Source organism: Pteronotus mesoamericanus, unplaced genomic scaffold (genome assembly GCF_021234165.1).
Source record: "Pteronotus mesoamericanus isolate MK-2021 breed Mesoamerican mustached bat unplaced genomic scaffold, CSHL_Meso_final scaffold_1186, whole genome shotgun sequence".
Taxonomy (NCBI): domain Eukaryota; kingdom Metazoa; phylum Chordata; class Mammalia; order Chiroptera; family Mormoopidae; genus Pteronotus; species Pteronotus mesoamericanus.
In genome coordinates, this window is record NW_026555302.1 from 16,274,280 (window position 1) to 16,295,688 (window position 21,409).

Below are 21,409 nucleotides of genomic sequence, written 5' to 3' on the forward strand. Positions count from 1 at the left end.
TGTCCGAGACTCCACGGCAGGCGGTGGAGCTCCGAAGGCCAACTGAGTTACAAACGCCAAACTGCAGCACAAGCACAAACGTGGCCTGAAAACCAAAGACGTTCAGTGGTCAGGAGACGGGGAAGAAAGCCGAGGACAGAATGCCAACACGACGGCCGCCCTTGAGGCCCAGCCCCCGTCTCCCCTGCCCACCTCGCAGCCTCCAACTTGCCTGGAGCTGCCCCGGGCTCCTCTTCCTGCCACCACTGCTCAATCCAGGCCCTTGCCAGGCCTCCCCCTCCACTGCCAAGTGACCGCCCAGGAACGCCGACCCTCACGCGCAGGACAGGCACTGAGGACCGAGGACTGGAGGTGGGGGGGCCAACAGCAACCCCCAGGGCCAGCCTCGCGGGAAGGCAGACGGATCACCACATAGAGCCAAGGCCACTTCGGGGACGGCAGTGCCCACCACCATACCCGAGCAAGGCCTTCCTCTCCGGTGACACCGTCAGGCCCCACCCGTCCCCTCCCCCCCACTGCGCTCACCGCGGGGCCAACAGCGCCAGCGCAGCACCCTGCCCCGGAGGTGGGACCCAAAACCTGGCCTCTGGACCCTGAAAGCGGCTGGTTCCCCACGAGGGGGCGACAACTCCTGCTCCCCCGCAGGTCGGGCAGGTCGGCACCGGCACCGTGGCTCAGCGCCCCTCGGCTTCGGCTTCCGCTCCCCGCCCCCGCGCGCTCCCCGCGCAGCGCCAACCCTGCTCAGCGCGGGGCTGGAGCTGGCGCAGCCCGGCTCTCCACGTCCGCGACTTCCCTCCCCCCCCCCCCCCCCCCCCCCCCGCTCCTTCTGTCCCCTCCCCGAGGCACCTGAGCCCCTGAGAAAGCCCGTGACCTGCGGGAGGGGCCTGGCTCCTCCTCAGCCGCCACTCCCTGGGTTCTCTCAACTTCAGGGAGAGTCACAGATGAAATGAGTATTTTAATAATTTCAGAAAAAGATTATCACATGAATTCGGATTAGAAAACATGACAATAAGAGGCTTGTTTTTCTGAAATTGCGAGGAAAAAAAATAATCCTTAAAAGGTTCAAAATAATTTTCTGGATCTTTCTCTTGCATCAAAAACTATGCATCTTCTCCCCAAAGCACCTCCTCCAAGAGCCAACTCACCCTCCTTCCCCCCCTCCAGCCGCGACAGGTCACCCCTCAGCCCGCACCGCATGAGTGCGGGGGACCCTGGGCTCGGCCGTGGGCAGAACTGTCCTGCGCGCCAGCAGCCCACAGGCAGCGGCACCCGGAGCCCCACCCCCAGCCCCCCAGACAGGGCCACAGAGCTGGCTTTGTTGCCACTGTCTCAGGAGGAAGGAGCCAAGAGCTGACCCTCAGCACAAACCACGGCCCAGGGCAGAGGGAATGAGGGTCCCCGGGCCCCGGGCGGGCTGTCCGCGGGGGCGGCAGAAGGGAGTCTCTGTGAGATTCCATCTTTAGAAACAAGGGACACTGGGCCCCGCTCCACGGCTGCGCTTCTCTAGGGGACTCTGCGGCCGAGCTCCAAGGGCAACTGCAAGCACAAAGGGGTCGGACACGGCGGGAGACGCTGCCTGGGCTGCAGGGAGGGCGACCAAAGCAAATCAGGCCCACTAATCGTCTGTGGGAGGGCGGAGCGGGGACGCGGCTGCTCACAGGGCCGCCAGCCCCAGGGCGGACAGCACCGTGAGAGCCAGGACCACCACGCCCGACTGGTACAGCTGCGGGGTCTTCAGGCCTTTCCCAAGGTCCCACATCTGCAGGAAGAAAAACAAAGTGTCGGCAATCGGGACCCCGGTCACTGACACGGCTCCTTTCTCAGAGGGAAGGTCCCCTCTCTCTCGGCTGGAGTCCGGAGAAAGGCCTCCTCCCCACGCCTGCCCGCGGTCACCTCCCCCGCACCCACAGCCTGGTTCCACCACCGTGCGCCCCAAGGACAGAGAGGCGCCCTCAGCGCGTGCACAAAGCTTCCAGATGGAACCCGTAAAGCTTTCCCCACGACGACAAAACCCGTGTTTCCCCAAGTGTGTCCCTCTGACCCCGGGTCCTCAGAATGCCGAACAGGTCACATGGGGGAAAGCTCTGCGGTCACGCACATCCATCGGGCAAACACCTGACTGCAAGCCTTCTCAACAGAGTGCCCCCAGGGCACGGGGACAGGGCAGACAGGGCGGGGTGGGCCTCTGGAATGCCAGCGACCCGGTCACTCTTCTGCAAGGCGGCCGCCAAGCTCGCGGGACTGCGGACCATGCCAGACAACAGGCAGAGCCCCGCTCCGCTCCACACGCAGGAGAAACAGGGAGAGCAGGGACTGGGCCTAAGAAAAGCCTCACCTTGCCTCCGAGAGCCTGCAAAGCCCCGTTCCCATCCCTCCCCGGCCCCTGCCAGGGCCAAGACGGGACCGAGGAAGTGGGTCACCGATCTCAGCAGGGAACAAGCAGTCCAGGCAGGAAATCCCCTTCCTCTGGACCCTCCCCTTCAGGGAAGCCAAGTCATCCTGGACCCACTGAACGGGCCCCAGGGACCAGCTGACAGGCTCGCTGAATGGACCAGGCCGTTCGTGACTCACTTTCCTATTTCACTGCACTCGCTGTGGGACCAGATTGAAATCCAGAGAGTGCTTGTCTCTAGGCTCTAAGGTGGGGGCTGTAAAAGGTCGAATGAAGGCAAAAGCCTCCGTAAGGCAGAGGGCTCGGGTGGAGAAGCAATGGAAAACCAGGAAGAACGGATGGGTGTGTCTCCCTGGGGAAGGAAACAAGACCAAGGGCAGGCAGAGCACAGGATCTGGAGGGGGGGGGCGGGGGAGGGCGTACAGCCGGGCCGGGGCTAGAGATCTCCTTCCTGAGAGGAGATGCCTGTCTGAACAGGCCCCAAGGTCACAGAGGGCAGTCCTCTGGCCACCAAAAGATACCAAGCCCAATGGTACACTCTGGGGTCCTAGGCACCCAGTCCCAGTGTCTGTGAAAGTTGGCTCCACCTTCTGCAACAGCTCAAAACAAAGCCCAAAAGCTGCGAGCCCTCCGAGCTCCCCGGCGACAGGAATGGTGGACTGAAGCAGCTCAGTCCTTTTTACCTGCTCAGAGCCGCATCCCAGCACCCGGCACAGCAGGTGCCAAGTGTGTGGGGGGCCCACGTGCCGTCTGTGCCACAACACGCAGGCCCTGGCTTCAGGGGCCTCTTTCTTAACAACCTTCTTAAAACGGGAAGCGCATCTGCCAGGCCCAGCCGCGCTCAGCGCCAGCCCAGCAGGGCCGCCCAGGACCACGGGGCCCGGCCGGCTTCCCCGCAGGCCCCGCCGCAGCGACTTTCAGGGCAGCGCTGAACCCAGACAGCGAAGAGAGGGTCCTCGCAGCCCCGCCAGTCCCTTCACCCGGGAAACATGCCCACCTCCGCGAACTCACCAGGTGCCGGACCCCGTTCCAGGTGTGGTAGGCGAGAGGGAAGGCGAGAGCAAACTTGGCTGTGTGGGTCAGCGCAGGCCCCAGACCCAGCGACTTCACCAGTTCCAGGTGAGACTCGAAGTTCCCAGGCAGCACCAGGGCCGACAGGCCAAACAGACAGACCCCTGAGGAGACAGCCGAGTTGGCCCATCGCAGCCGCCCGCCAGCTCCAACCGCTGTGGCTCACGGCTCGCTCCACGACAACCCAGAACACGCAGGGCCATTCGAGCCAAGCACAACTCGTTCCTAGTTACTTTCCTCTAACGCACCCCCAAGGGAGCTTTTTCTAACCGTTCTTTGTATTGCTGTCTGTCCATCTTACTGATTCACCCGGTCCCATTCCTGCTCAGTTCTCACCCACGTTCTCAAGGAACTTACCTGGCCCCCCAGATTTCTATGCCGCCCATTACTATGAAAAAGCTGAGTATTTAACCCCTACAGGACCTAAGCAAGGGAAGGGTGTTACCAGCCATCTCTCCATCTTTCAAAGGATTGTCTGTAAAGTTCTTTTTGAACAAATTCTATTCTAAAGTCAAACTAGCACCATCGTGTTTTAAGTTCAACATGCTTTTCAGAATTTCTATGCTCGCCGCCAAATATCTATGTCTCAGTTGGTCTCACCACGGGCTGGTCTCGGCCCACGGTCCTGTTGCTGGAACAGACAAGGACACGCACGTTGGTCATGCCCGCGGTTGACGGGGTCACGTTCTGCTCCTCGGCGTGGCCGTCTGTCCCCGCCCCCACGCCCCGCACTGGGCCCCTCGTGGCCGACCGGGCGCCCACGCCTGTGCCCCAGCGCCGCGGCTTCCCCCCACCGCAGCGCCCTCCTCCCCTGCTCCTCTTGGACTCCCAACCACCCTTCCCCAAGCCCCCAGCCCCTTCGGCTGGTCTCACCGGGGACCTCATCTCTGCTAAAACGCCACCACACGGCTTCCGAAGCCTCACTCCCAGCCCCCCCGCCCCCGGGACATCCCCGTGGGCATATCTGATTGGTGAATAAAGATTTCCTAAGCACCTATTGAGTGCTGGAGGGTATGCATGGTAAAGATAGACCAGTTTATAAAAATTAAGCAAACAAAACAATTACAAATTATGAAATAGAAACTATAAAAGAAACGTAAGTGTAATAAGAATTAGAAACAGAAGTTGGGTTGACTTCTGAACTGACAACTCTGTCAGGGAACAACCACGCAGGGCAAGGGAAGGGGTGTTCACTCAGATCAGGGAAGACAGCGCACACCAGCTCTGTGCCCGGACCCAAGGGGCCGGGGGGCAGAGGGCAGAGGGAGGACGGCAGCGAGGAGTCAGCCGAGGGCCTGGCCAGGCCGGGCATTTTAGGCCGTGGGGGAAACCTGAATTGCAATCTAAGAAGAAAGGCAAGTAAGAGTAATATATAACGGGAACAGGAAGATTCTAAGCGTGACACGATTCGACGTATTCAGAAGATTTCCCATCTTTCTGGCTGTTGTGTGCGCCCAGGACGCACAGATCACAGCTGCTCCACTGGCTCGTTCCGGGCCTAAAGATGGGACGCCGGTCGCTGTCTGGCCCGGCACGCCGCCGCTCCGAGACCGTTGCTGTTGCCCCTACTTATTGTACTGCTCGCCCCATTTCCCTAAGTCAGACTGGAGGGGTACAGGGGCCACAGAGCCAGCCGGAGGTTTGGGAAGACCAGGACCTATGTGGACAAATACACAGCCATTCAAAGGGATAAAAACAACAGAACCACAAATAATTATTAACTACGGTTGTGATAAAAACGTATTTGGACCGGCCTGGGTAAATCCCTCCCATTGACCTGCCAACTGCCACCAAGGCTCCACTCCAAGAGGAGGGTGTACTCAGCCCACACGAAGGACGCACCTCGAGTGCGCAGCGTGGGTGATGGGGAGGCTGTGCCGCTGGACCCGACAGGACACCTACTACCGTAGGCCACACGACCAAGACAGGGAGTCACAGCAGCTCTACCCAACACATAGAAACAAACGCGGGGAGGCTGCCAAAATGAGGAGCGAAAGAAACATGGCCCAACTGAGAGAACAGCTCAAAACTCCCCAAAAAGAGCTAAATGAAAAGGAGATAAGCACCGTATCAGACGTTGAGTTCAAAACACTGGTGATAAGAATGCTCAAGGAACTTAGTAATACTTCTACGGCCTAAAAAAGATCCAGTAAGAAACAAAAGATACACTAATTGAAATAAAGAACAACTTACAGGGAAACAACAGTTGAGTGGATGAAGCTGAGAATCAAATCAATGACTTGGAACATAAGGAAGCAAAAAACAACCAGTCAGAACAAGAAGATGAAAAAAGAATCCCCAAAAATGAGGCGAGTATATGCAGCCTCTGAGACTTCACGCGTTCCAACACTTGCATCATCGGGGTGCCGGAAGGACGGGAGCAAGGGCAAGATGTTGGAAATCCATTTGAAAAAGTAATGAAAGAAAACTTCCCGAATTTGGTGAAGGAAATAGACATGCAATTCCAAGAAGCTCAGAGAGTCCCAAACACGATGGATGCAAAGAAGCCCAGGCCAAGACACGCCACAATGAAAATGCCGACAGGTTACAGACAAAGAGGCTCTTAAAGCAGCAGCAGAAGAGGAGTCAGTTACCTACGGAGGAGTTCCCGTAAGACTGTCAGCTCATCTCTCAAAAGGAACTTTGCAGCCAAGAAGGGACCGGCAAGAAATACTCAAAGCCATAAAAAGCAGGAACCTACAGCCAAGATGGCTCCACCCAGCAAAGCTGTCATGCCGACTGGAAGGGCAGATAGAGAGCTTCCCAGACAAGGTGAAGTTAAAGGAGCTCATCGCCACCAAACCATGACTGTATGAGATGTTAAAGGGACTTATTTAAGAAAAAGATCAAAACTATGAACAATAAAATGGCAACCTACACATGCCTATCGACTGCATCTAACAAACTAAGCAAACAAGACCAGAGCCAGAACCGTGGGCATGGAGGGCGCTTTGATGGGTGTCAGATGGGAGGGGCGTGGGAGGCAGTGGATGGGCGAGGAGGTGAGGGGATTAAGAAGTATAAACAGGGCCCTGGCAGGTGTGCTCAGTGGGCTGAGCGCCGGCCTGAAAGCTGAAGGGTCGCCAGTTTGATTCCCAGTCAGGACACAGGCCTGGGCTGCAGGCCAGGCCCCAGTTAGGGGGATGCTTCTCTCCTTCTCTTTCTCCCTCCCTTCCCATCAAATAAATAAATAAAATCTTATAAAAAATAAGTACAAATAGGTAGTTACAGAATAGCCATGGGGATGTGAAGTACAGTATAGGAAAGGGAGCAGCCAAGAAATTTACACCCGTGACCCATGGGCATGAGCCATGGTGGGGGGACGGCCTGAGGGAGTGGGGGTGCTGGGTGGAGGGGGCCAAGGGGGAAAAGCAGGACAACTGTCATAGCATAATCGATACAATTTAAAAAATAAAACATTATAAAAACAAAAAATTAAAATCCAAAAAAAGCCCATTCCATTTTAGCCGCGTTTAGCAGATACTTTTGTGTCGGGGCACCCCTGGCTAGACTATCGTCCGTCGGGTGACGCCTGCGCTTGGCAACAGTGGGAACCCAGCCTCACACGGACCCGCGTCTCGCCCGCTCACCAGCGCCACCCGCCGAGCCGCGGGTGCCAGCCTGGCCACGGCTGGAGGCAGCAGGCAGAGCAGACTCAGCTATGAACGCGCGGTCCCAACGGCCGCACCTCGGAACGCACCCTGCTCTGGCAGTGCAAGCAGGTTAAAACCCAGAAGCCGTTCACGGACTCCCAGGCCACACCAATCACCCTACAGCGGGGTCCCACCGGCCCTTGATCAGCCAAAGGGAAGTGCCGCCAACCCTAGCGGGGAGTCCCTGCCCTCACTTGGTCACCAGCAAAACTGCCCCGACTGCGAACAGCAGAGGATTCGCTTTCGGTAACTCCTGCCGCGGTCCCCGTGCGCTCCCTCCCACGGGCGCTGCAGCTGAGCCTCCGGCCGTGCAGGCGGCCACTTCGGGAAAGCAGATGCCAGAGCCCAGCAAGGGCCTGGAGGCTACTACGAAAACCAGGGCGCGCGTGTCTCTGTATGAGCCAGAGAAAAGCTCAGAACAGAGCCGACCCTCCTGTCCTGTGGGAAGACGCGACAGAAGGGCGTGCGTGAGCGCGTGCAGACGCATACATACCTGCACTCAGGGCTATGCCGGTGCCGCGGTGGCAAATGGACATCGCCATGGGAAGAGACCACCTGCAAAGAAACACACAAAGGCACCTGAGAAAGGGGAAGGGGACGCCATACCAGAGAGCCCACCCCGGCAGAGAGAATACCGACCCCTGGAGAAAGAGCCAGTATGGAAGCACAACAAACGGACAGCTTTCAGAGTCCTGTGTGCCCACTTTCGGGTCTGAAAATGCGAAAACTGCTTTCCTGAAGCAGCATCCTCCCCCTTGACCAGACCGTGCCACTGACGGAGCTCAAAGGAAAAATCAGTGACAACTCAGGCTCCTCCTTTCCCGACAGAGACCGCCTGGGTCAGAGACACCTGCTCAAGTTGCCTGTAGCCGTAAGACAGTCACTAGAAGACAGGGTCCTTCCGTTTCTCCAGTCATAAGACTGAGGCAGAAGCAAACCTAGGCGAGTTTTATTTGTCCACTGTCTCATATAATATCCCCTCATCCTTGAACCCTTGTTTCCTTCATTTATTTTTCAGTTACCGGTGGCACACAACGTTGTACTAGTTGGAGGTGAGCAGCGTCACGAGTGGACGTTTACGTAACTCACGAGGTGACCCTGGTAAGTCTGGAACCCTGGCACCGCACACAGTCCTCACCATACCACCGACTGTTCGTCCCCACGGCGCTTTGTAACTAGCGATTCGTATTCCTTCATCGCTGCACCTTTTCCAACCAGCCCTGCAAAACCCCTGCACCTGGCAACCACCGTTTTGTTCTCTGTATCTATGAAAACACGCACCCCACAGCGCCCCCACTGAGCATCCCATCTGCTCCTTAATAAACCACCTCTGCCGAACGTTTGAACCCAGCTGTGCTGGACTCAGCACGCTTCCCCACCCACAGCAGCTTCAAAGCTGCTCCGACACTGAACCGCCCTTTAAGTCGCGTCCTGAGCTGCCAGCGCACCCGGCGTGTCCGCAGAAGGACGACCACCCTGCCGCCCGGGACCGGCCTTTGGGCCCAGGTGGGGGGGGCGGGGCGGCGCCTCCGTCCTGCAGGCTCAGCTCAGGGAGAAGGCGGGGCACACCCGGCCGCCCCGCCACCACGCAGCAGGTCAAAAAGATCTCGAAAGAGAGTATGAATTCGTAACGAAAGTGATCACAGCAAGAAAGGAGCGATGCCCAAGGACACACGAAAGCCGGCCAGGCAGTGCTCCGCAGACTTCAGGGGACAAACACAAAAGGCCGGAGAAGAGCCCCCAAACAAAGGACAACAGAGAACAACGGCATACTTCGGTCAGAAAAATCAGGCTAAAACCCAGAATGAGCTGAGGCTTGCAAAACCGTCAGGGACAACACAACGGGGCTTTGAAAGCCGCCCTCCAGGACAGAAAGGCTCCTGACAGGGAGGGGCCGCGCAGACCGCTCAACTCTCCCGTCAAAGAGCAGGACTGCCAGACAGGAAGAGACCGAACACACACCGACTGCAGAGAACTGGCGAAGGCACAAGAGGTGGGGAATGTGAGACACAGCGTGGCACCCGCAGCGCACAGGGGCTCCCGGCCAGGCGGGGGAGGCATGCGGCCGCCCTGGCCGTCCGCTCTAGAGGCGTGATTAGCCGCAGTCTGGCCGGCCGGCCAGGAGCAGGTAAGAAGAGTCTGTTTTCCACGCGAGCCCGACACTCCTCCAGCCCCACAGGGGTGCTGGATCCGGGCCTGGCGCTGCCCCTCAGGCACACAGGACGGCAGGCCCGGTTCAGCCTCGGGGAACGGAACGCGGCAGAAGCGACACCGCCTGCGCCCCAAATCACCGCCCGCCCGTCCGCCCGTCCTCCGTCCACGGAGAAGCCCACGCAGCTTGGGAAGGGCATCATGTGGACCCAAACTGAGGGCCACCCAACAGCCAGAATCAACCACCCAAGACAAGTGAGGGAGCGGGGCTCCGTATTCGTCTGGCCTCTGTGGGCTCCAGCTGAGGCCTCAGGTGCCACGGAGCGAAGCCGTCCCCGCTCTTTCCTGTTCAGCTCGGAAGCCTAGCGCACAAAACCAGGGCTGTTTCAATTCACTTGCACAAAAGATGATCACTAGCAGCCTGTATGATTTTCCTGATGAAAATTTTTTCAGGAAATAGTGACATCCTTTTGAACACAGATTATATCTTACTCATCCTTCCATTTCCAACTCCCAACAGCAAATAGTGTTCACTATGACCAATCAACACATATCTACTGATTCGCAGTGTATTCATTTTATTTCCTTCTTTCATTGTAAGTAAAATGTTAATCAAAGAAAACCAGAGCCCTGACCAGTGCAGCTCAGCGGGGTGGGTATCACCCTGCAAAGCGAAGGGTCACTGGTTCAATTCCAGGTCAAGGCATATGCCTGGGGTGAGAGTTCAGGCCCAGACTGGGGCGTTATGAGAGGCAACCAATTGTTTCTTTCTCACATCAATGTTTCTCTTTCTCCTTCCCTTTCCCTCTCTCTAAAAATGAATAAATAAAAATCTCTTTAAAAGAGGAGACAAAAAACTAAAGACAGGCTATGTGAATTTCGGCAACGGATCTAACAACTGTGCTACAATCAATCCTGTCAAGAAAGTAAGAAGCTTTTCTCCAGAGGAGACACGCACATGCCTGATGTGTGCATGAAAAGCTGCTCACCACCCCTGGTCACGAGGGCGATGCAAGTCAGAACCGCAGCGAGGCACCTCCCCAGGCCCCTGAGGATGGCTGTTAACAAAACAGCAAGTCTGGGGGTGCTGCGGAGAAGCTGAGCCTTCGCACACGGCTGGTGGGAACACAAAACCGCCCAGGACCTGTGCCGGTCCCACAAACACTAACCCTAGAATTAACCGTGCGACCCAGCAATTCTGCTCTGAGACACACCCGAGAGAAACGAGAGCAGAGAGCAGAGACGTGCACACCCACAGCACAGTGGCCACAAGGCAGAACAGCCCCAACGTCCGTGGACGGATGAATCATGCAAAATGCGGTCTACAGGCAGCACGGACGGAACACCGCTCAGCTTTAAAGAGGAGGAGAGTCTGACACCGTAACCACGTGGACGAGCCCTGGAGACGTGAAGCTGAGTGACACAAGCCGGCCACGAGGGACGGACACGGCGCCGTTCCCCTTCGGGGGGCCCAGGGCGGCCCGACGCGCGAGACGGCCAGCTGACCGGGGCCTGCCGGCGGCCAGGGCGGAGGGCCTGGGAGGCGCCGTCCTCGGGGCGAGTTCCGGCTTGGAGACAAGCGGCGGTGACGGGGACGCACCGCTGCGCGCGAGCCGGACGGCTCTGCCCGCACGCACACAGGCGGCTGACACTCGGTTTCATGCGGCGTCTACGTCGCCACCACAGCACAGCCCCTCCCGCAGCCTCGGCCACAGAAAGGCCGCATCCAGGGCAGCCGCCCGGCCGGGAGCCCTCCGGGTCGGGGCGATGGTGCCGTCCCCTCAGAACCGTCCGAGGAGGGATATGGGGTCAGCTGCAAACCTGGTCTCCCTCGCGGCGCGTCTGTGTGTCCCCCAGCAAGAACCCTACAGGCTCTTCCTGTGTAACTGAGCAAATAAAACTTTTTTAGAAACTAAAAAGACAACCCAATTTAAAAAGAAGCATAGCCCTTGTACATGTATGTCTCCAAAGATATGCAAATGGCCAATAAGCACAGCAAAGATGTGCAACATCCACAAAGGGTGGTCAGGGAAAGAACAGGCTCGGATCTGTTCCGTACAGTTCCCGGGAGAAGTAGGGCCACTGGAGAGAGGCTGTTGAGGTACGGATAGTGAGCTCCTTGTCACTGCAGGTGTGCAAGCACAGGCAGGCAACCAGGTGTGCAAATACTGCAGGGCGTATCCACTCGTTAGGTACAATGGTGGCTTTTAAACTTTTTTTTTTTTTTTAAGCAGCACCCTTTCTTCAAATGCAAAAGCCCAATACATAAACAGATAATACATGTAGTGTCAAGTTGCTTGGGTGACCCAGGCTCAGTGGGGGCCCAAAGCCCAGGGGCACCCTACAGCAACAAGGCTGATGGTCTGTTTAAACCTTGAGAACCTGTCCAACGTAAGTGTTAAAAAGCTTTTCCTAACATCCTTTTGAAGGACTCACTTTCTCCTGATAACTTAATCCCTGTATACACTTCTGCTTTAGTAACCTGACTCAATACGTTGGGAGGAGAGGAGCACTTCAGAAACCAGCCCAGCCTTTCACGTCCACGCCTGCTGCAAACACCCCCTTAATGACAGGGCGTGTGATTCCCAGTATCGCAGAACCTTTCCTGGACACGTCACCTTGGAAGCAGCCCCACGTCCCCTGCTGTTTCCTTTCCCACACCTGTGTCTAAGGTCTCCAACCCGGACGGCCGCGCCGGCCTGCCTGCTACGACGTGTGACGTGGCCTGTGACAAGAGGCCAGGGCTTGAAACTCACATTCCGAATAATCGGAGAGGCCGTCGCCCTTAGAGTCCTCCCCAAACCTTTTATCCTAAAAAGAGCTTCACCATCAAGTAGCGAGGACTGAGATCACTCGTCAGTGCCCTTCTGTTCAGAAACTGGACATTCGTCCAATTTCTGCCATCAGAAGTATTTCTGGAATCCGGCTTGGAAACCGTCTGACGCTGTGGTATTTGAGGAGGCGGCCAGAACGCGATGCTGGGTTAGCTGCAAGGCAGCTCTCGGGGAGGGCGCTGGCGCGACGGCCGCCCGTGCCACTTCTGAGGACAGGACCCAACAGACACACACGGACGTGTGCACACAGGGCCTCCGCTCTCCTCGCCGAACGGGCCTGGACCCCCTGACCCCCGGGGCCACAGCACACGCAGTCACCAGGTCGTGACTGCACAGGAGCAGCGCAGGCCGAGCCCGGGGCGGCCCGAACATCAAAATGGACGAGACGAACAGTGGAGCCCTGTGGCCGGAACAGCGGGCAGTCTAGCCCCGTCCGCCTTTCTGCTTCTGGCTCCTGAAACCCTTGCGCTGCCCGAGTAAGGGGGCGCTCGGAGCACCTTCCGTTCCAGTCTTCAGTCTCTGACCCTGGTTCCTGACACAGTTCCCCAATCCCCTGGCATTTCCTGGGTGGGGAGAGCGTCCTTTGTTCAAATGTGGTGACTCTGAATGTGGGTGGGCTGGTCACCAGAAAGACCAGACCAGGACTGGAAGCCTGGGCCGTTCGGCCCCAACCCAACCCCCCTTCCATCCAGGAAGGGGAGCAGGGCCCGAGGCCGAGTTAATGACTGATCGCCTCCATGTGCTGAAGCCGCCATAAAAACCCCAAATGTACGGGGTTCAGAGTTTTCAGGAGGGCGGGGCACCCCAACTCCCCGCGGACAGAGCTCCTGGGATCAGGACCCTTCCCAAGAAGTGCCCACCAGGGCACTGGCTGTTCATCTGTAATGTCTTTATGCTAAACTAGGTCACGTCAGTGAATGCCGCCAAGTTCTGTGAGCCCAAACCACCGACCCCACGGAGGGGTCGGGAAGGCCCCGCTGACAGCTGGCCAGTGAGGCACAGGTCACGACCCAGGCCCTGGGACCGCGTGTGCGCCTCTCCTGTGGGGCCCACGTGAACTCCAGGGAGTCCGCGCCATGGCCACGTCTAGGGTGCCCACTGGTGCCTGCGGTTGGCAAACAGGTTGGTGTGGGAACAGCCCCCACACGTTTGGCGGCAGGAATGCTGAGCAGAGAAGAATCTGGTGTTTCTCCTTCAGTTGGTTTCATGAGAGTAGAGGGAAAAGGAATGCTTCTCCTTTTAGGGATCCTTCCGTCTGTACCAGTAAAGAACGCGGGCTTTACCCTGGTAATAAGTAAATCAAAAAGGTGTGATGGAATTAGGGACATCGCCATCTGGAACCTGTCACAGCGGCGACTGATTCAGGCGGGTAAAAGTCCGACGAGAAACAGAGCGCTCGGTGGCAGGGTGTGTCCACACAAAATCGGCACTAATTAGTAGCAGAAACCTAGCAGACACACCCCGGCCATCGCCTGGAACGGGGCCACGGGCCAGTGGGCGCCTCCTCAGACACAGGCACCCGAGCGCAGCGCCTCTGGGGCTCCTGCCCAAAGGCGCAAGGCCCACGCCGAGCACCAGGCCATAGAAGGTAACGAAAGACTAAAGAGCTGTCCCACCCTAAAGGAGGTCCAAGAGGCCACTGAAAGAGTTACCGCCATTGGGCCTCCGCGGGACGCCAGGCCCAGAAAGGACACCACTGGGACAGGCGGCAAACGCGGCGAGGGGCCGCGGGTCAGACACGACCTGGGCCAGCGCTCGTCCCCCGAGTGGGGTGGCTGGACCGCGGAGAGCCCGTGAGCTCAGGGAGCGCGCGCCAAAGCACCAAGGGGCCGCGGCAGCCAGAGCAACGGCCTCCCCCGACATGCTGGCCGCGGAGCCTGTGAGCGCGTGAGACCGCAGAGGAAGGGAAGGCCACTCAAAAGCCCACCTTAAGACAAGGAGACCGCCCTGGCGGGCCTGGGTGGGCCCCACACAATCACAGGGTCCGTGAACGTGGAAGAGGCTGGCAGAAGAGGACAGTCGGAGAAGAAATGTGACAACGGAAGCTGGTCAAGTGATGACCGGAGGTGACCTTGACCCCTCGCTGACGGTTCTGAAGATGCAGAAAGGGGCCACGAGCCACGGAGTTCAGAGCAGCCTTCGGGAGCCGGAAGACCAGGAGGCCAGTCCTCCCCGGAGCCTCGGGAAGGGACCAGCCTCGCCCGCAGCCTGGCTCTGCCCGGGGAGGCGCTGTCGACCTCTGACCCCCAACTGCTGGGGCACCCACGGCGCTGCTTTGAGCCACAGAGGCTGGGCTGACTCGATGGAGACGCGACAGGAACCTGACCCGGGCGCGGGGCTGACATCCCCGCGGCCTGGGCTGGGCCCGCTGTTTCTGCAACAGTCACACGATCCAAAACTGTTTCAAAGTAACATTTTAAACTGACAGCATTTTGACTCACCAGGCTTTTCCAAAAGGCAGCTTTGTACACAGTTTACCCTTCTAAGGCCAGAAGACAGAATTCAGTTGTTTTCTTACAACAGGCCTGAGGGCAGTAAGCGGGGGCTCTGGCCGGGCCAGGACCCTCGCCCACTCCTGCGGGCTCTCCTAGGCACAGGGCCCTTACCTGTAGATCGTGATGTGAGGGGACAGAGGACGGTTTGATCCCAGGTTCTTATTCCAGAACCTCTCCATCTCTTCCTTGGCTGTGGTTCCCAAAGGAACAGCACTAAAATGAAACCAGAAGGTTTTCACATGATTACAAGTAGAGTTGGTTTAAATGTTTTATGTAACAAAAAGTTAAAATAAAAAAGGTACGCTAGGCTGGATGAACCACTGCATGAGGAAAACAGGTTCGTCCACCCCCCTCACCGTTCTGCCAAGTCTGACTCGGTTTTTGACCGCCACTGCCCAGTACGGTCCTATCAGGCCCCCTCCGTTCCCCCCAGTGCTGGCGCCACCGAGAGGAGCGCGTGCCGGCTGTGCATTAAGGCGGATGCAGCATTTCAAAACCACTTCCGTAAGTGGGTTACCCTTTCCCAGCCTCCTGTGCCACCTCACGCACTCCCGCCTGCTCCCGCCTGGCTCCTCAATTCCCCCTCTCGGGCTCGTGAAAATCAAGAGCAGCACTCGGCTCAGCTTCTCGGGATGCCCCCTTAGCTTCCCTTGTCACGGGGCCAGACTGAAGCCAATTATTAAACCGCTATGTCCGACAATTTGATCTATTCCATGCCTACACTAACCAGATTCCGCCCTCCTCAGAGAAACAAAGTAAAACGTCATGATTCCTGCAGTGCAACTGCAAAGAATCCAGAGAAAATAATAACAATTAAATATATAATGAACTACATTAAACGGTCAATATTAGGCCAGTTTAGATTTACGAAAATACCAATTTCGTATGGCACAAACTAAAATATGTAGTGGTAAGTAAACATAGCAAAATTTTAACAACCGACGAATCTAGGTGAACGGTATACAGAACTTCACTGCATTATTTTTCCAACTTCTCTGAATGTCTATTTCCAAAATTAAAAGTTAAAAAAAATTACAAAGAGTCAACTGTTGAAATCAACAGACTAGAAATGAATGTAGCAGGAAAGTATATTTAAGGACTAATTCCTGCCCAAAATTAAAGGTTACAAGGAAATAAAGCATTAAAGGAAGAAAGACTAAAGAGAAAGGAAAGAAAATTAGATATCAAAGAAGGAATCAATAATTGGATTAAATCAATGAAGTTAAACACAGCAGAAAAGCTAGAAGTGAGGAAAGTCAACAAAAGACCAAAGAAATATTCTTGTCCTTCCTTGTACTGCATGATGGGTAAGAGCGACCACCATCTCTGTATTTTCAGGCCTCCCCACCCCCCATCTACGGCTTTTCCCCAAAGGGGGACAACAACTAAGCAACAATACTCACAGATTCAGAAACTTACTTTCTGACACAGAGCCGAGGACTGAGCTGGGCTCGGAGGCAGTGGCGGCCAACATGTCTGCAAGACAAGAGAACCCGAGTCAATGCGCACGCAGGGGTCGGCCTTGGGAGACTTCGGGAGACCTCGGTCCTGCATCAGACTTGCGGGGGGAAGAGTGACAGCATCAGGGTCCTTGAGAGTATTTTCCAGCAGGAAAGTTGCAACTTTAAATAACTTGGGGATAATCGCAAGTCTTACCCAGAAATGGAGAACAGGGTTTTGGCCGAACACAGTGCAGGGTAAAACATGATCAGAGGTGGGAATGTGTACCAGGGAGATACAGAAGTGACCTTCTAAGTCGGGTCTCGAGGAGGCGATGGTTAAGAGGCACACGTTAAATAAAAGACCAGGGTGAGCCGCGGGCAGGTCCAAGCACACAGCCGCCTCCTGCAGGTGGGGGAACAGGGGCCCGCGGACAGACGGCCACAAATACTAAGCTCTCGTGTGAGGAACTCCATCAAGTTTCAGACAACCTGGGAGAACTCCAAGTCAAAAGTGTCTCACGCAACAATGCAAAAAACACGGGAACACAAAGGCTTCTTTGCTGCGCCCAGGGAGCAGCCCTTGAGGACACGCACTTTCAACTGGGAAGCCGCTGCTTCCCAGGTCTGACACTGGAATGCGCGCAGGCGCCCCTTCGGCAGAGCGCCACACGGGTCCCGAGCTCGGGCTGGGACAGCCTTGCTGCTGCGCCCCCATTCCCACTCGACAGTAGTTGTTCCCGGCGCTCCAGTCTGGCCCAGCCCAGCCCTCAGGGACACAGGTCTCTCTGGGACCCTGGCAGTGGCCTGTCCCCCATCCCCCCGCTCCTCCCCCCACGGACAGCAGATGCTTCAGCATCTCGGGAGCCTCGTGCTCTACACCAGGACACTAGAAGGGCCCACGCTTGAAGGGCCAGTAATCCAACCAGCACTTCCTTCAGCTCTTCCCTTTCCAGCTTTGGAGGCATGAGGTGAATGCGGACATTGTGTGTCCGAGGGCAAGCAGTGGGAACAGACCTCTTCACATCAATGGGAGGGATTGTGGCTCGGACGCTGGGGGCTCACATTCCTTGCGCCCCGCGAGCCCCAGCCCCGTGGCTCCCAGTGAGCGCTTGCACACGTGGGCTGGAATCTACAGCCTGTCTGTCTAGTGCTATTGTTTCCCAGACGAATACCAGCGTCCACTTTCCCAAGGCCCTAACAGAACCTGGCTGCACAAACGGCAGAACCTGGCCTTGAGGTGACAGAAGCATTCACCTACCTTCGTCACCATGGGAAACCAGGAGCTCTGCCGAGATCTCTCTTCCCTCCCAGGACCATATTGCTAGAAAGTAACATTACTTTGTTTTATTTGAAATTAACAAGCCCAGGACTTACAATTTCTTGTTATGCTGCTCCCTTCTAAATGCATTACATACGTTTCCCCAAAATGGGATCGTTGCTCAGGCTGTCACTGGGAACTGTTCTCTGGACCCGGCAAGAACAGTGGCGTAGAAACACCACCAAAGTAAAAAGCCGGACTCGAGCTCCAGACCTGCCTAAGTTGTAGACCTTCAGTGAGTCACTGAGCTTCGGTCCTCCATTCATAAAATGGAATTGTTACTACCTGCCTTACTTTTGCTGAGGTTACGTAAGAAAACACACAGGAAAGCATTCTCTGAACTACAATGTACCACCTATGACAGATATTGCTAATCCATTGGTCTCCCCAAGGTTTTTAGAATTCGCGTCACATTCCATTTAAAACCCTTAGTGGTGATAAAAATACTCATCTGCTGAAAATGAATTTGAATTTTGGATCAAGAAGAGTTTGGAGCTATGTGATCAAATGGAATAAAACCATTTTTGGTCCAAAATAAAATGTGACTATAATACAATGAGTTTCTCTTATGACCTCTAAGCTTAATATGACGGCACGCCAAAAAGCTTCATCAATGTCTGACAACAGCAACACTAAAGAGATGTACAGCCTTAAAAGACACGGGGAAGAGTAATCATTTATGTACAAAAGTTCTGATCAATGGTTATTAGCCCGCAACTAACTCCTGAGCTGCAACGAAAATCATCTCTTCCTTCCTCTCACTGAGCGCCCCCCACACACGCATGTGCAAGGCCTCACCCACGCCCACCCACGCGACCTGGGGACTTCAGCTCACTGCTTCCGTCGGCGTGCTCCTCATGGCTCGCCAGGAGCACCATCGCCGAGCTCCTGAACGACCTCCCGAGCACCGATCTCCTCCCTGCTGTTCCTATGAGCAGAGCTCACTTTAAAAATAAAGCTGATTCCACTGCTCTTCTGCCTAGAAGTCTAACCATTTCCCATTGCGTATAGTGTTAGGTTCCTACTGGAAACAAACAAGGCCCTTCTCCATACGGCCCAGTCCAACTCTGGACCTATTCTTCAACAAATTCCCTTCAGCCGCTACACTTCCACCACCCTGCACGCGACACCACCCTGCATGCGACACCACCCTGCACGCGACACCACCCTGCACGCCACACCACCCTGCACGCGACACCACCCTGCACGCGCCACACCACCCTGCACGCCACACCACCCTGCACGCCACACCACCCTGCCACCCTGCACGCCACACCACGCCCACACAGCCAAGCCCTCGTAGCGCACAGGCCTTTGCTCACACCCTTCTCTGACTGGAGCGTCGCTCACAGCCTGATACTCTCATCCTTCAACACCAGCCCCCCGCATGGCAATGCCACCGCCCCACTGTTCATATCTCTATAGCAACATCTATCACGTTGCTTAATACTGAATCTGTTTATTTATCTGCTCTGCTAGACTTTGAGGTCCTCAAGGACAGGTCAGGAATACTCTGCATGTATAGCACCTGCAATAATGTCTGACACATAGAAGAGGCTCCAGAAAATGGTCTGTGGATGAGGATGCTTATGTTAAAAAGCAGTCTTACAAATGCAGAGTTAAAACGTATGTTTGGATATGTTTCACATGCAGAATTTAATATGACAAGCAATGCCCAGAAGGCTCATGGCTCTTGGTGGTTGGTGCTTAGCCGGTACGAACAGTCAGGCAGAAGCCCCGCCAGCCCCGGCCCCGGCCCCGGCCTCGGCCCCGGCCTCTCCCTCGCAGGTCCTCCCTTGACTGAGCGCAGTGGGCTGGGCCTGGCTCTGCTAATCCACGAACCGTTCAGGGAACAGACAAACGCCACGACACACGGCGTTCTGGCAACTACTACTACTTACCCAAGTATTAAAAATGTCCGGCTAATATTTCTCTTAAGGGAGACCAAGTTATTCATATTTTCATTTACAAATGAGGAATCCACAATCGTGGAATCAATGACCTTGACTTGTTCAAAATAAATGGAATCAGAAACCAGCTCCCAATTTCTTAGAAGGTATTTTCCTTTGAGGTTCAACCAGCACAATACAAACAGTCCCAAATCCCTCTAGTGAAGTGAGAACTGAAACTTCATCAGGACTTTTTAATCTAAAAAGCCCTCCTACAGAACCCCTCACGAGGAAAGACCAGAGCCTCAGACGGCCGCTGGCGGAAACGTCTGCGTCCTGGCACTGGATGCCGCCGGTGACAGCCCCACAGCACCGAGCAGACACTGTCCCCACACAATTCACCAGCAGAACGATCCCCAGGCTCTAAACTTCATCCCGAAACTCCTAAAATGAGCGGTTCACAACCAATACGATCATTCCAAGCTAGACATTACCTCCACCAGAAGCCTTTGGCCACTACCAAAATATGACATTATCAAAGAATCCAAAAGCATTTGACCGTGGTCAAACTAGAATAAGGGAGGCAGTTCTGGCAAGACTGGGAAAAGCACATGTTAGAAAAAAGAGATTCATTTGGAAGCGAGCGGCAAGGAGAAAAACATAAGATGACCCATTCCTGATCTCAACTCCCAAAGGAATCATGTTGTCAACAAACTAAATAAACTCCCGCTATTTTTATACTGGGTGACTTAAGTGGAAAGAGAAACAAGGAGACATTTGGGTAAATCAGGAATTAAATCTCAACAGCATCAAAGCTAACTTTCCACAACAAATAGCTTCCAGAAATAGGGCTGGCACAAACCTACTCTGGGACTCGTACCAGGAGTGGAAGTCACTACAAGCGCTGCGGCCGAAAGGCTCCGCGCAGGGAACGAGGCCTGCGGAGTGGGCAGTTCGGCGGAGAGAAAGCGGAGGGTGCTTCTCTGGACAGGAGTTCACATTGTAGAGGAAAAACTGGGACTTCCCTCCCGCCCCCCCCAATAAGAAGAGAGCCTAAAACTGAACCCACTGGGCGCTCGTGCGGCCGGGAGGAGGCCCGCTCCCTGCAGCAGCTGCGTTTGCAGGCAACGGAAGCAGAAGCAAAGGCAAAGTACATCGAGCCCTGCCCCCGCCAGGCCCGAGTCCTAAGATATCGATATGGCAGAACCCACAGTTCGCTGACCTCTTGGAGCCACAGGCACATGCGCCTCACAGGTGGTGTTTTTTGTTTGCCTGCTTTTAAGAAATTTAAGCAGAGACCCCCCCCCCAACCCCCCAGCAAAAAGGCTACTGCTGGCTTTACTGCGACCCCCAAGTCTCGCTTTACTGCGCGGTGTGAACAGAACACGCCACATCTCCGACGTAAACCCGCATTTATTTCCTCGGAGCCTGGCTCCCGGTGCACCGCAGAGGGGCCTGGGGACACATTCGGCGGTGAGGGCGGCGGGGGCGGCAGGTCGGGCGGGAGCCCACGCCCTCCGCGCCCACGAGAGGAGACCTAGCGGGCCGGTGCCCCTACGCCGCGCGGAGCGGCGGGAGCCGGGAGGGGTGGCTGGGCCTTGCGCGGGCTCCACGGCCGCGGGCCCCTCCCGTCCCGGGGCACGGGGTGAACGGCCGTCCGCGAGACGCCGGCGGCCGCGGCAGGTCTCCTGGGGGCCGCCGGCACCTACTCCCTGCCCCACACGAAAGTCACCTCAACAACAGCGCAGCCATCTTGGGTTCCGGCCTGAACGGAAGTGACGTCACATCGGGCCGCCCTGGCGGTGGGCGGGGCCTCGGTCCTGTGACCGCGCGGACCGCTACAAAAGGTCGCGAGCCGCTCCAGCCGGGAGGTGTCGGGGTTACACGTTGATGTGGTGTTGAGTTGGGGTCTCCGCCCCGACCCCCTCAACTGACAACTAGAATTTTCCAGGGTGTCGCCGCTGGCTCAAACGCCTCCAGTGTACGTTTCTCGTTTTGATGCGCACGCGGCACCGACACCTGGGCCTGACTCTTCCCCAGCACCTGTCGGTCTGCTCCCCGCCCCGCCCCGCGGGGTCAGACGGCGCCGTCGGCCGCCCGAGACCCGTTCCTTCCTGTCCTCACGTGCAGCCTCGCCTGTGCGGAGACGCACGAGTCCAGACCC

The 21,409-nt window shown here is 56.3% G+C and overlaps 1 protein-coding gene across 1 annotated transcript; it reads right to left on the minus strand.

The window, feature by feature from the left end:
* Positions 1-942: 942 nt before the first annotated feature.
* On the minus strand, positions 943-21,027 carry SDHC (succinate dehydrogenase complex subunit C). The gene is made up of 6 exons (XM_054587856.1): positions 20,978-21,027; positions 16,016-16,072; positions 14,708-14,809; positions 7,610-7,671; positions 3,404-3,567; positions 943-1,759 (listed from the first exon to the last, which is right to left on the minus strand). The coding sequence occupies exons 1-6, from the start codon at positions 20,995-20,997 to the stop codon at positions 1,655-1,657; spliced, it is 510 nt and encodes a 169-aa protein (XP_054443831.1). The 5' UTR covers positions 20,998-21,027; the 3' UTR covers positions 943-1,654.
* Positions 21,028-21,409: the final 382 nt, after the last annotated feature.